The 12,648-nt window shown below is 35.8% G+C and overlaps 1 protein-coding gene across 2 annotated transcripts in view; it reads left to right on the top strand.

Annotated features, from left to right (window-relative positions):
- Nucleotides 1-12,648, top strand: part of CtBP (C-terminal binding protein) — a 93,033-nt gene that overhangs the window by 66,961 nt on the left and 13,424 nt on the right. For both annotated transcript variants that reach the window (XM_085953638.1, XM_085953637.1), the window contains exons 3-4: nucleotides 6,994-7,554; nucleotides 11,573-11,832. In XM_085953638.1, coding sequence (XP_085809764.1) covers nucleotides 7,472-7,554; nucleotides 11,573-11,832 — 343 coding nt within the window. In that variant the 5' untranslated portion in view covers nucleotides 6,994-7,471. The remainder of the gene's footprint in view (nucleotides 1-6,993; nucleotides 7,555-11,572; nucleotides 11,833-12,648) is intronic.

Below are 12,648 nucleotides of genomic sequence, written 5' to 3'. Positions count from 1 at the left end.
GGGCATCATCAATTCAATGTTCTGATTTATAATAATCGAAATGTCAAGTACCTACGTTCTAATGTAAATGACGATGAAAGAAAGATTGTGTTAATTCTACAACTTTGGGGAGTCATTGGTGTGGAGCTGTTTCGGCTTCATAATGTATATCGTTAATGTTAAATAATAAAATAACAAAACTTAATTGAGGGCTCGGATGTTGGTGACATACAGTAGATTCATTTCGTCCATCACGCATCACGATTCACGGCATCACATAGCAGTGTAAAAAAACTACGCAACGTCTGATGTCCTAGTCCAGACCAAGATACATTATTGTGCACAGACAAATAAACATTAAATTTTATAACAATGTTCGAAAGTCATCTAAAAATTGTTTATGATGCACTCTCCAATGATAGATTGTTTTCCAATAGTAGTTAGATATTCCGATTACAATCTGAAACAACATTTAAAGTAGCATATTGGTGGCGTATGTATTTATAAAACAATTATTAATTGCCGGTTGAGAAACCTTCTACGCCAATGATACTCAACCTTTTTTTTCTTCGGGCCAAATACATATATTTGTAAAGTAACGCGGGCCGCATCACTACTGGTGTGACGAAAAAAATCATGAAACCTCCCCTTTTTTACAAAACATTTTTGAGATTTTAAAAATTATGCGTGTTTTTTAAATTAATCGTGTGCAATAGCAACACTCGTATACCAGATCTGATGTGGACCATAATGACAATCCTCTTCGGGTGTCACTATCTGTGCGTCAAAGTCGAAACGAATATCAAGATATACGAAATTCCTGATAATAAATGTGTTCGGGCCGCACATAAAAGCTCAAAGGGCCGCATGTGGCTCGCGGGCCGCAGGTTGAGTATCGCTGCTCTATGCTGTATGGAATTGGCTGTAGTACATGACAATACATTTTAATAAAAATACATTAAAAACTCTTTTGGACAGTCACTTTCCTACTAGATTCGGTTAGGACGTTAGATAATAATTAGAATTAGACTCGCTCTGACCAAACTGTCTTGCATGCAGAGTGGTCAAGTGTCAAAATGTTCTCCATGGTTTTTTTTATGAATATAATGAAGATCATTTTTCTTGTAAAGATGTTCTTGGTCTAGACTAGGTCTAGACATCGTGCAGGGGTCGAAAGATGTTTCATCCCTTTACTCACCCTAAATTCGAGTTAACAATAAAATTAAACAAAATTTAAAAGGGTTTTACATACGATGTACTACTTATGATTGGTTACAAGGACATTGATAGCATTAATATTTTCAATGATACACTATAACTAATTGATACATATTTCGTAATAAATGTTTCTATCCCCATCCCCAAATATCATTGCAATCTTGATGTGTAAATTGAGATCCACTGGTATGCGGCGTGGTACGGCGCACCATACCAAAGTTTGTCGCGGAGTTTGGAATGATAATATGAGAGGGGTGCTCCGCTATCTGCTGCGACACCCTCCTCCTCTTTTCTGACCAGTTTAATTTCCACCCTCCCGCCCTTTGAGGACTTAGCCCGATCTATCCGCCCCGATTATAACGATTCGGGTGTTTCTAACCATCCGAGTGCAGTGAAACTAACCCTGCATCGCTCGCTAGTCGTATATTTTGGGAATGACATGGATATTGTCATAAAACTCATAACAGCCATGGCTGGGGTGTATGTTTTTCACTAGTACCTACTTACTGTTTGGATATATTTTTTAATAATCGCAAAAGTCTGATTTGTGTGTTTCTTCATCCCGCCTTCAAGAGGTAGATAACTTCATCGGGGAAGTACAACGCATCGATCGTGGGATGGATTTTGGTCGATCATACCTCGCAATTGAGTCATGCATATTATGTAATAAACGTGTTATATTATAATTTCACTGAGATTTCGAAGGAGTAGCAATGGTAGCATTAATCATCCCTTTTCTTATTTCCCTAACTTTCAAATTAACTACGAGTAAGTTTTCGTGAACTCATCGTATCACAGGAGTGAGAACGAGAAGATGTGAATCCCCGCTAAAGAGCATATTGAGGCGTAGTTCCCTTTACCGTGGCTGCACAGCAGAAGAATAATTTGACGATGAGTGCTGAATGAGTGTCCAAAGGAAGAGCAAAACTCACCATTTTCACGACGAATGGGAAATTGAGGATTTCATTTTGACGATGGAATCGAATCGAATAGAATGGACTTTGTCCAAGTAAAAGGATTTTTGGGAGAATGCGGTTAATCACTATCAGAGTTTTGATACTAGGTCTTGAAGTTGGACACGGCTGACTTACATGATCAGGTTTGTTTGTAATATAGCGTTTACAAAACATTTGACTTGTTTTATGCTTACAAACTAGAGAACACATAAATTAATACTGTGTACACAAGTGTATTTATTGGATTATTGAACTGGTAATACAACGAAAAATGCAATATCATGATTCATGACTCATGACCTACCCTTTAACTGTCATCGTACCTATGTGTTGACTCTTACCTGAGGAAAATGTGAATATCACAACTTTATCAATACACTTACCGATCATACTGTGTGGATGTCAGAGCCGCTTACAATTATTTCAACACATTATTGCTATTCGTTCAACCCCATGTGTACATTTTCAGTACATATTGGAAAAAGCTACATGTAAATTTTAGTTGGTTAGCCGCATTCGTCACTTGATCCAACACGTTGGAGGCGTTGTAAGGCCGACTATATTCAGACCGTGACACTGAATTGCGAATTACGATTGTAATGCTAGTTGTTGGGTATCTTAGAATGCAATGCAGGGTAACCTGTTCGCAATAAATGAAGATTTTCGAATGCATATTTCGCTCAATATGCAACGATGATCATTTTCTACATATAGTTTACCATTTACATTCGAAGTATGTGCAATAAGTAGCATTGCTATCGAATTCTACAGTTTCGTTTCACGGACTGACTTTAGTGGGCCTTGGGACCGGTCCAATATTCAAAAAGCTGGTGTTGTATAATAATAATGTTATGTCAAATGTTTATTATTTAATTTTAAATATTTACTAAAAAATATAACATAATAGCATCGATCGCACCCTAACATCATTTTCGTATCATGATATTATAATGTTTGACTGCCGGAATACTCCAAAGAGAATTGTCGCCTGTGAACTGGAAATTTACAGGTGTGCTGACATTATGTTATACTATACTAATAACGTTGTTTATTTTGTACCTCCTAAAAGGGCATATCTGACGGCCAATACAGCTTCTATATGCTTCTAAACGCATTTTATGTAACTTATATTTTTTGTCTTCATTCATCTGTAACTCGGATGCACTTATTGAACAACTCTCCCCCGCGGATAGTCATTCTCTAATGTTTAAATGTTATGTTTTTACATAACGGACTGTACATTATTATATAGCGCTTCGTGAGTTGGTCAGGGGATGATTTTGAAGTCTTACCACTACGTAGTAGTATGTACGAGTATTCATGACATTAATATAATTAATGTACGCGGAGTCATGCCGTATTGTGAGAATAATTGAATAATATGGTGAGTCAGTGTTGCCAACATCCGTCAAACAAAAAAAACCCGACACAGAAAACAAGCTACTTGATAGAAATAATCCTAGATTCTTTCCCAATTGGAAAATAGGTCTAGCTAGTCCTGCTAGACTCTAGAAACTGGGATTTAAAAAAAAAAAAACATTAAATTTTAAAACAATTTTAAAAATTATTTTGCAACAATGTAATTAATAAAAAGTCATGCAACTAAAACTAGTACTAGTCAATTATATTTCATGTTACATTGATTATGTATGTATTTTATTATTAATTGTGTCGAAAAATGCTATTCAACGCCATACGCCAGTGTTTATGAAATATGCTGGATCTAGCAAGAAAAGACACAAAGTTGAGAACGCTGGATTAGCGGTTTATACGTGCCTACCTATGATGAATTGCAGGCGTCACGCGATAATGAATTTGAACAAAATTCACACTAACATATTATTATATAACTTACTGGCACGATAGAACTTTTATTTTAAAGCATAAAAGTATATTCCTTTTTTGTTTTTAAAACTCATTCATCCGACTTATTTATCTATCGGGGCATCGACGACAGGGCGTTCATAATACCTCTGATACAAAAACATAACGATGAAAAATTCGACTTCCGAAAAAACTTTTCGCCGTAGGGGTGCGAGAAGTTCGCCGAAACTTTGCGACGTAAAAAATCTCTTGAAAAATGAGGGGTGGCCCTTTTTTACGCCGGAAAGTTTTTCTTAACTTTTTGTTTATATTTTTCTCCGAACGGCTGTGTTCGGCAAAAACGGCGACAAACTTATTTATTTTTTATAATGATTTATTAACCTAATATTAATATTACAAGATTTTGTTTCTCCCTTTTGTATTTTTAGAAATAGCGCCTGTATTAGATTGAATATGCCGAATAAAATTTATATCGTTATATTATTTTATTGTCTTTCGTAGTATTATTTTATTATCATTGATTTCAATTCAATATGCATGTAGTTGGCGATGGTCTCATTCTACAATCTGTTTTACACCGTCCTACGACCATGTCATGGAAGCGATTTCATGTTGCTGTTTGTAGTGTACGGAAGCGGGAGTCAGAATAGATAGTAGGTATGTAAATACTTATCTTCATGAGCCGCGGGATTTGTAGCTTCGCAGATACAATAAATTGTGCACACAATGTAATACTTGTACGGCTCTGATGATTTTTGTAATTGCACCTCTTTAAGAGAATCTATACATCATTTTAGTAATATACTTAATTCATTGCAGTTACGAAAATAATGATTTGCCCGCCAACTACTATTTTATGAATATAATCCTTTCTTGCTAGCAGATCAGTGTGTACCGAATGAAAATATTAATACCGGTACATACTACTCGTTAAAAACATAACGACAATAAAATCGTTTCATGGCGCCCTAATTTGTTCTGTGTCATCAACTTTTTTGCACAAAATGAAATACGATTTCATCCAGATAAACAAATTGACAAGGTTTTTTTTTTCATAATAAACTTTGCCTAATTCCGTCCAATCTCACGAGCTTTTTTGTCCCAAAAAACTAATATTCCATCCAAAACCAAAGTCGCGAGCTTTTCCGCCCAAATGTGGTAGATTTTTTGTTATTTAATTTTTTATTTATCTGCTCTCTTAATACCGATATTTCGGTATCGACGAATAGCGGGATCCCGGTTTTGCAATCCCTAATTGAGTGTGAGCTTTTTATTTGGCTAGATATCTGAAAGTAAATATTAATGCCAATAGAATTGTGCAAATTTGAGATTTTTAATATTAAAATTCAGGGGAGATTTTTTTACAATTACCTAGTAGATTATACGTTTTTTGGTCTGGGGTTAGGCAGGGTATTTAGTCGACATGCCTATCGATAATAATAATTTATTGTATCGCCTTATCCCTGGACAAGAAGGCACCCCACTGCTTTCCGCACTAAACTTGTTTCGGCGAGAAGAGAATTGAAGGGAAGTTTAGCGAATTTGTGAAACTTTCGATAACTTTCTCCTCTGGCCGGCTTTTAAAAGTTTTAATTGTGAAACGACTGGTGATGGACCGCAGTGGCGTAACTGTGAGGGCGCAGTTAATTATTTTAAAAAGTAACTAGCCATATTATTTAGTTGGCTCAATTTCACGTTCATATGCTTTTATTTTTCTTGTAGTAAATCTCATTTGCATCCTGCGTAAATAATATATTATCTGAAAGTGACATTGTCAAAATTAATCCATGAATCAAAAGCGGAAAACTACCATCCGTTTTTCGAAAGTGTTCTAATAGTTTTTTTTGTCATGTTTTCATCCTACATAATATAATATATACCTACCTAGCTATTATTCAGCAGGGTCGTAGTATATCAACATGTGGACCCAATAAATATTTGATATATTAAACACAAGGGTATTATTTTTTTAAATTTTTAAATTAAGTACGTACAAATTTCGTTACTAATTACTAATTTAACATTTTAAATGAGAGCTATAAGGTATATTTCTCATTACCACCATCACACTACTTAATTGTAAAAATAAATGCTTACATGTTTAATTGGTTGGGCTGTGTCATTTCGTTCTAGTAAATAAGTAAATGATTTTGTGACCACATTAATATGAATTTCCAATAGGAATAGATATTCCTTTTGATTTTATAGCTATGAAAATGTCCAAATTATAGTTTTGTGGATTGTCTATTCATCATATCATAATAGCTATCATTCTCTTTTCTACTCATAAATCATAAGACACTAAAATGCCTCATTGAACAAATTCTCTATCCTGGTTTTATTCTTGTCTTTCTTTTGTAGAACCACTTTTCCAATCTTTGTTGTCGAAAGTTTATTTTTACAATGTATGGCATCATTCTTTAGAAAAGTTTAGTGGGAAACTTTAATTGCATCTTACTTTTTCACAACAGGCGAATACTGGAATACAATAATTTAGAAACACCTGGTGCCGTGACGTCGAACAACTTTTATGACACGAATACATATTGAGAGGGCCCACCTCTGATGGCACATTTTTTCTGTATTCAAACCACATGAAGCAATAAAAAAAATTGCATTGACATAATATTAAATGGGATTTTGCATCAACAATCTTATCTCAGCTTATGTCATTTTTACGCAAATTAAAACAAACAGGTGTTCGTTCGTAATCTTTGATGAAATGGTAGAAGTTAAAAAAAATTAGGCCTGCTGCTTTCGGTTTTTAGTAAGGTACTTTTTGTTGTTTCATATTATATTATAAAACTTTGACACTAGTAATAATTTAATTGATAATTGGTAATGATTAATGAGTCAAATTATTAAATTTATTGAAATATATAGTTTACTTGTACTGTACGAGATTTTCGTCTAAAAGTTATTGTGATTTTTCCTTTGTTTATATTAATAATTTGTTTTGCTCCACTGCTTGGCTTTTGAATAGTCTTTATTAATGCATTTTTTTTTTTTTTTACAGATCTCACTCCATGCCATCGCCGGAGGGCAACCGAGAGGCTCGCGTGCCTCCCTCTGCTCCGCTGAAATGAAGAGGCTACGCAGCCTTCTTCCCTGATACGCTGGTTCACCACACATCATCAGCACCGGTTGTGCCAGTGCTCTATAGGTGTCCACAGAGACGAACGATTTGTTTCGCGTCTATTGGTACACACCAATTAAATGGATAATATATAATCAACTGTGACTGTATTGTTATTCAAACAGTTTTTATCGACAAAAATTATTCGTGCAGTGAAGTGTTTAAGGACATATCTCCGTAAGCGTTTGTCCGTCATTGATAAGTGAAAGTGTCGGTTGTGCGTTGTGATTCGTCCTTAATGAGGGCCGGTCTGACCAGGTGGTGGCGTGTCTGCGTGCGTGTCAGTGAAAAGTGTCAATTGTGGCAGCGGTGGCAAGAAGTCGAAGTGCGTGAGGTGGCCCCCCTCCTCCGCCACTAGATGGACAAACGCAAGATGTTGCCAAAAAGACCGCGTATGGACAATCTGCGTGGGCCCATTGCTAATGGACCCATGCAGGCTAGGTAAATCATCACATTATTAAGACTAATCTTAAGTGGTGTTTACTTCGACATACAGTGAATTATTAGGCAGTTCATTAGACCAAATCATAGCCATATACCATATTAAAATGATTGGTTAAATTTAACCGAAAGTAATATGACATGGTATTGTAAATAAAAGTGATTAAAAAAAGTCCATAAGTCCTCAAGTGATTTTTATAATTGGGTTGGGCATGTCTGAGAATCCTGCCTATGCAGTAACCATGATGATTAATATGCCAAAATAAAAATGTTATCTTTTTATAATATTATGTTGATTTCATTAATTATTTCCTTGCCAATAGGCTCGAAATAATATCACATCACACATTTCTAATGTATGTATAAGTTCAATAAAATTTTCTGCCAGTTTTTACATGGTAGAATATAAAACATAGAATATTGCACAAATTTAATTATTTCCGTGCGTATCTATAGGGTGTTTGATGTCTGGCTTTTCTGTGTTCAAAGTGAACCGCTTCAAAAGATTGAGCAACACTGAATACAAATTAATGCTTTATGAGAGCAGTTTGAAAAATTTGGTAAGAAAGCAAGTTAAACACATTTTATTTTTTAGGCATCCTGCACACTCCACGTATAACTTCCACTCTTCATGCTCGATAATAATCTCACTGACCAGCCATTGCGGCAAGTTGCACCAAGTACCCGTCGTAGTGGGCAAGTGTTCTCAGAGCTACATAATTGATCAAACGACTTGTCAATTTTTTCATACCATCTGAATAAAGAGTTTTGGTGGAACTATGTAACATAACATGTGATTGATAGCATCCTGATTTGACCAAAGTTTCTTCCTACCAAGCCAAATTTTCTAATTTGTGAACACGAACACAAGGGCTAAGTCCGTGATATAATATGCTGGATGAAAAACCAATTCGAAGTCCAATTCATACAATTTTGCAATTGCAGCGGTCAATCTGTGGGATGACCAATGACATTATTAATAGACAACGCACTCAATACAGTAGCTAGCAAGTAATTTCGCGCATAGCGACATTCGCACATGTATAGGTAGACGTCATGCAATTTCCATTATGCGATATCACGCATCGGGAATTTATAGCAATATCACCTTTATTGTAATGGCGTTAGAACAGTGTTTTTAGTGTCAATGTTCATTTGAGCGAACCCGTTCGAACCGAACCATTCTGCAGACCCAACAAAAAGCATCGTGAATTTATAGCAATATATTATAGCAATTTATAGCAACCCGACAAAAAAGTGAGTGTCATTTTTTTCCAGATGCTTTGTCCATATTAATGTCATTGGGGACGATGCTCTGTTCTGGTTGTAGAGAACTTTTTTGCGCCAATCTAAGTTGTTTTTCATTCAGTTAATCTTTCGAAAGGATCGAATACTGTCACATAATAAATACCCTTTTCCAAATAATCGGATCATAATTTTCGGAATCCCAAAAAACTATTTGACTGGTGTATCGTGGTGGATCCAAGTTTCGTCAACAGTCACATTTGATTCAGAATGTCGGATTGCGATTAAACATGCCCAAACACTGCACTCGAATGATTCAATTGTATTTTTCGTCAATAGTGAACAATTACGGCGCCCATCACGCAGACGTCTTTTCATATCAATTTTTTGTGAAGGATATTGTACGCTTGTTCATTAGAGATTCCCCATTTTTAGCAATCTCGCACACATGCATTCAGTGGTTTTCCATGATTTCCTTCGCGGTGACCTCATTTGTGAATCCAGAGGGCGATTCATTTTCGGTGCTGAATACCTACTGTCACAATTATTAAGCTCATTTATCGAAAAATAAACTATCTTCAACTCTGGTGCCGAGTCCTATGAACTCTCAACTCTGTGACCGATAAGTTCTTCAAATAAATAAATGTTTTATTGCAGCATGGAACTGTGTTCTGCACTAGCAGTTATTTGATCCACAAAAATTTAACAATCTTTTCGAACTACCCTCGTATATATGTCTCTTGCCATTATCATATTAACTTGCGAAATAATTATACTTCAAATTTAAGTGTAAATTTACCTTGTTCATTTTTATTTTTGGATAAAGCTTTTTTTATGATAAAAAAAGTAGAGGGAAGTAAACATTATCCATTTAACAACAATTATTTATTTAACATAAAAAATACCTTAAGGTGAAGCCTTTACTGAGCCTTTTTTAAAGAGGCACCTAGTGGAAAAATACGAAGCTTGCAATTTGAGACATTTTTTTGATAATTTACAATTTCAACTGTATTAATTAATAAATATGTATCTGAAAACATTAAAAAGATATTTTCAAGTCAAAGATAAACCTTCAATTTAAGAAAAATGTTAAAATTGTGAATTTTGTTTATGTCCCCATCTTATTATAACATATATTTTATGGTCATATTTATTATTAAAATTTAGTTTTCAATTTTTCTTCGCAAAAATTTTTAATTAATTCATGGTTTTAATATTTTTTACATTAATTTTAAAAAACATCGATTTTTATAAAAATATAAATACAGTCGAACTCGGTTAAGTATTACGATCTCGGACATAGCAAGATCTCGGATGTAATGAGGAAACATTTGTTGACATTTGGTTTATGATTTTCTCCATACATTTATTATATTATTGTATTATTATATTTATATATTATGATTTTCTCCATACATTTATTATAAATAATAATATGTGAAACATGGACCCTAAGTAAAAGAGAGATCCAGAAACTTCGAGCCGGGCGACTCTGGTCCCGAGACCAGACCGATGTATGCAGTTATATGGACCATGCCACACCTGGTCGCCCAGTAGTCGCGCAACCAATAAAATCGGGCGATCAGTAAAATCTCGTTCTTGCGCTCGGTCTGGTCTCCCAGTCTCTCTAATCGGGCGATCGGTTGCGATGCATGAAAACATAGCTATGTATTGAGCACTGCCACACTAGGCGACCAGTCACTGGCAGCCACGCCGCGGAGAGCACGTATTTTTTGTATACTTGCGTGTACGTTCATTATTATTATTTATTGGTTACCTCTCTGGTCGCCTGCAAATCGCCCGGGAGACCACTGTTGCGCAACTGGTCTCGAGACCAGAGTCGCCCGGTGTAGCTTGGCTCTTAGAGTAGCACAACGTGGTATGGAGAGGTGCATGCTGAGCATAACGCGAAAGTACTAAAAGAGGAAGGAAGCCGACAAGGGTTTGCGATGTAATAGAGTTCATTAAAAGCCTTAAATGGAGATGGGCTGGACACTTAGCTCGAAGAAGAGACAATCGTTCGACAAATTTAGTCATCCAGTAGTATCCAAGAGGTACAAAACGTCCACGAGGTAGACCTAGAGGCCAGGCCGCTGGATCGATGAAATGATTCTGTGAAAGTACGTGGTAACGTAACGCACAGGGCCGAGAGACATGGAAGGAGCTTGAAGAGGCCTTCATCCAGCAGTGGATAGATTCAAGCTGATGATGATGATTAATACAGTTGAAATTGTAAATTGTCAAATCAAATTGCAAGCTTCGTATTTTTCCGCTAGGTGTCTCTTTAAAAAAGGCTTCACCTTAAGGGTCCTTGTTCATTGGCAACCAAGTTGAGCGATGACCCGGCTGAATAAAAGAAATCAAGAGTTTAAATACGTGGTTGCGGTAACCTGCCGTACCTTCTGATGTTTGCCAACTATGGTTGCTGGAGACTAGTTGACAGTGCATCGGAGGCCTAAATGATTTTTTTTATTTGTCTTCCCTTGAGCCAATGTCATTAAATTCAATTGTGTAATATGACTATGGTTACAAAACTATAAAATGCATTACTACTTCTAGTCTTAATTGATATTCCACCCATGCTTTCATTATACTAGGAGTTTCTACACTGATTCTCTATCTTGAAAATAGTTATTATATATTTCACCTTACTAGTGAAGTGTGAATGTTTTGGTCTAATGAATATTTTTCTCATATTGTCAGTGCGCAGGTTTATAAAGTTAGTAATGCTAGGAGCCGCACCTGAGCGTAATGATTACTTATTACTTTCCAGACCTTTGGTGGCCCTGTTAGACGGACGTGATTGTTCAATTGAGATGCCCATCCTGAAGGACGTGGCTACGGTGGCTTTCTGCGATGCCCAGTCCACGTCAGAGATCCACGAGAAGGTGCTGAATGAAGCAGTGGGTGCACTTATGTGGCACACGATCATCCTCACCAAAGAGGACCTCGAGAAGTTCAAGACGTTACGGATCATTGTTCGTATCGGATCCGGCGTTGACAACGTCGACGTCAAAGCAGCCGGAGAATTAGGTTTGTTTCATTTCATATCAATTTTTTGTAATTGATTCAATAGTGTGATCCAATGGTTAATTAGATGGCCTCTTTGACAGGTGATCATCCGAATGTCGAGATTAATAATATCTTACAATAAAACATTGATAAATATTGTAGATAATGAACAATAATTACTACAATTTTCGAAAAATCATTAAAAGCTACACCCACCAAATTGAATTTGTACGCGGTAATGTCACCGCAGTAAGCAGGGAAAGGATCTAAGGCAAAACAGTATTAAATTTGTTTAATGAAGACAGTTATAGGGAAACAGCCAAAAATATGATGTCTTCATTGGCATATAAGTCGAATTTGCAGGGACAAATCCACCGAAAATGTAAAATTGCACTCTCATAAATTAAGAACAACATACAAAAACCTAATACAGTAAGTCCACTTCTGGGAATTTGTACTTCGCAATTTAAAAAATATGTATTCTATGATTATATACTCGATAAACTTCGAATCATGGAACATGTAGAAAAAATCAGTACCAATGCAATCTTAGTGCAATCTTAATAATTAGCAAGAAAAGAGGAATATAGACGAAATGGACAAATTATTTGTAATATGGTTAGAAGATATGCAGCAACAACACATTCCATGAAACCTTATGCTAATACAGGAGTAAGACTCAAGTCTTTTTGAAGATCTAAAGAAGTGTAAAAATGATGGTAGTGCATACATTTACTGCAAGCCTCTGATGGTTTCAAAAATTTAAAGGCCATGATAAACTACACAACATCAAAGTAACAGATGAGACTGCCAGTACAGATACAGGGGGAACTATGA

Source organism: Rhyacophila brunnea, unplaced genomic scaffold (genome assembly GCF_057557595.1).
Source record: "Rhyacophila brunnea isolate RB1 unplaced genomic scaffold, BYU_Rbru_1.0 scaffold_4, whole genome shotgun sequence".
In the NCBI taxonomy this organism is placed as follows: Eukaryota; Metazoa; Arthropoda; class Insecta; order Trichoptera; family Rhyacophilidae; genus Rhyacophila; species Rhyacophila brunnea.
This window is presented reverse-complemented; position numbering and strand designations above follow the sequence as displayed.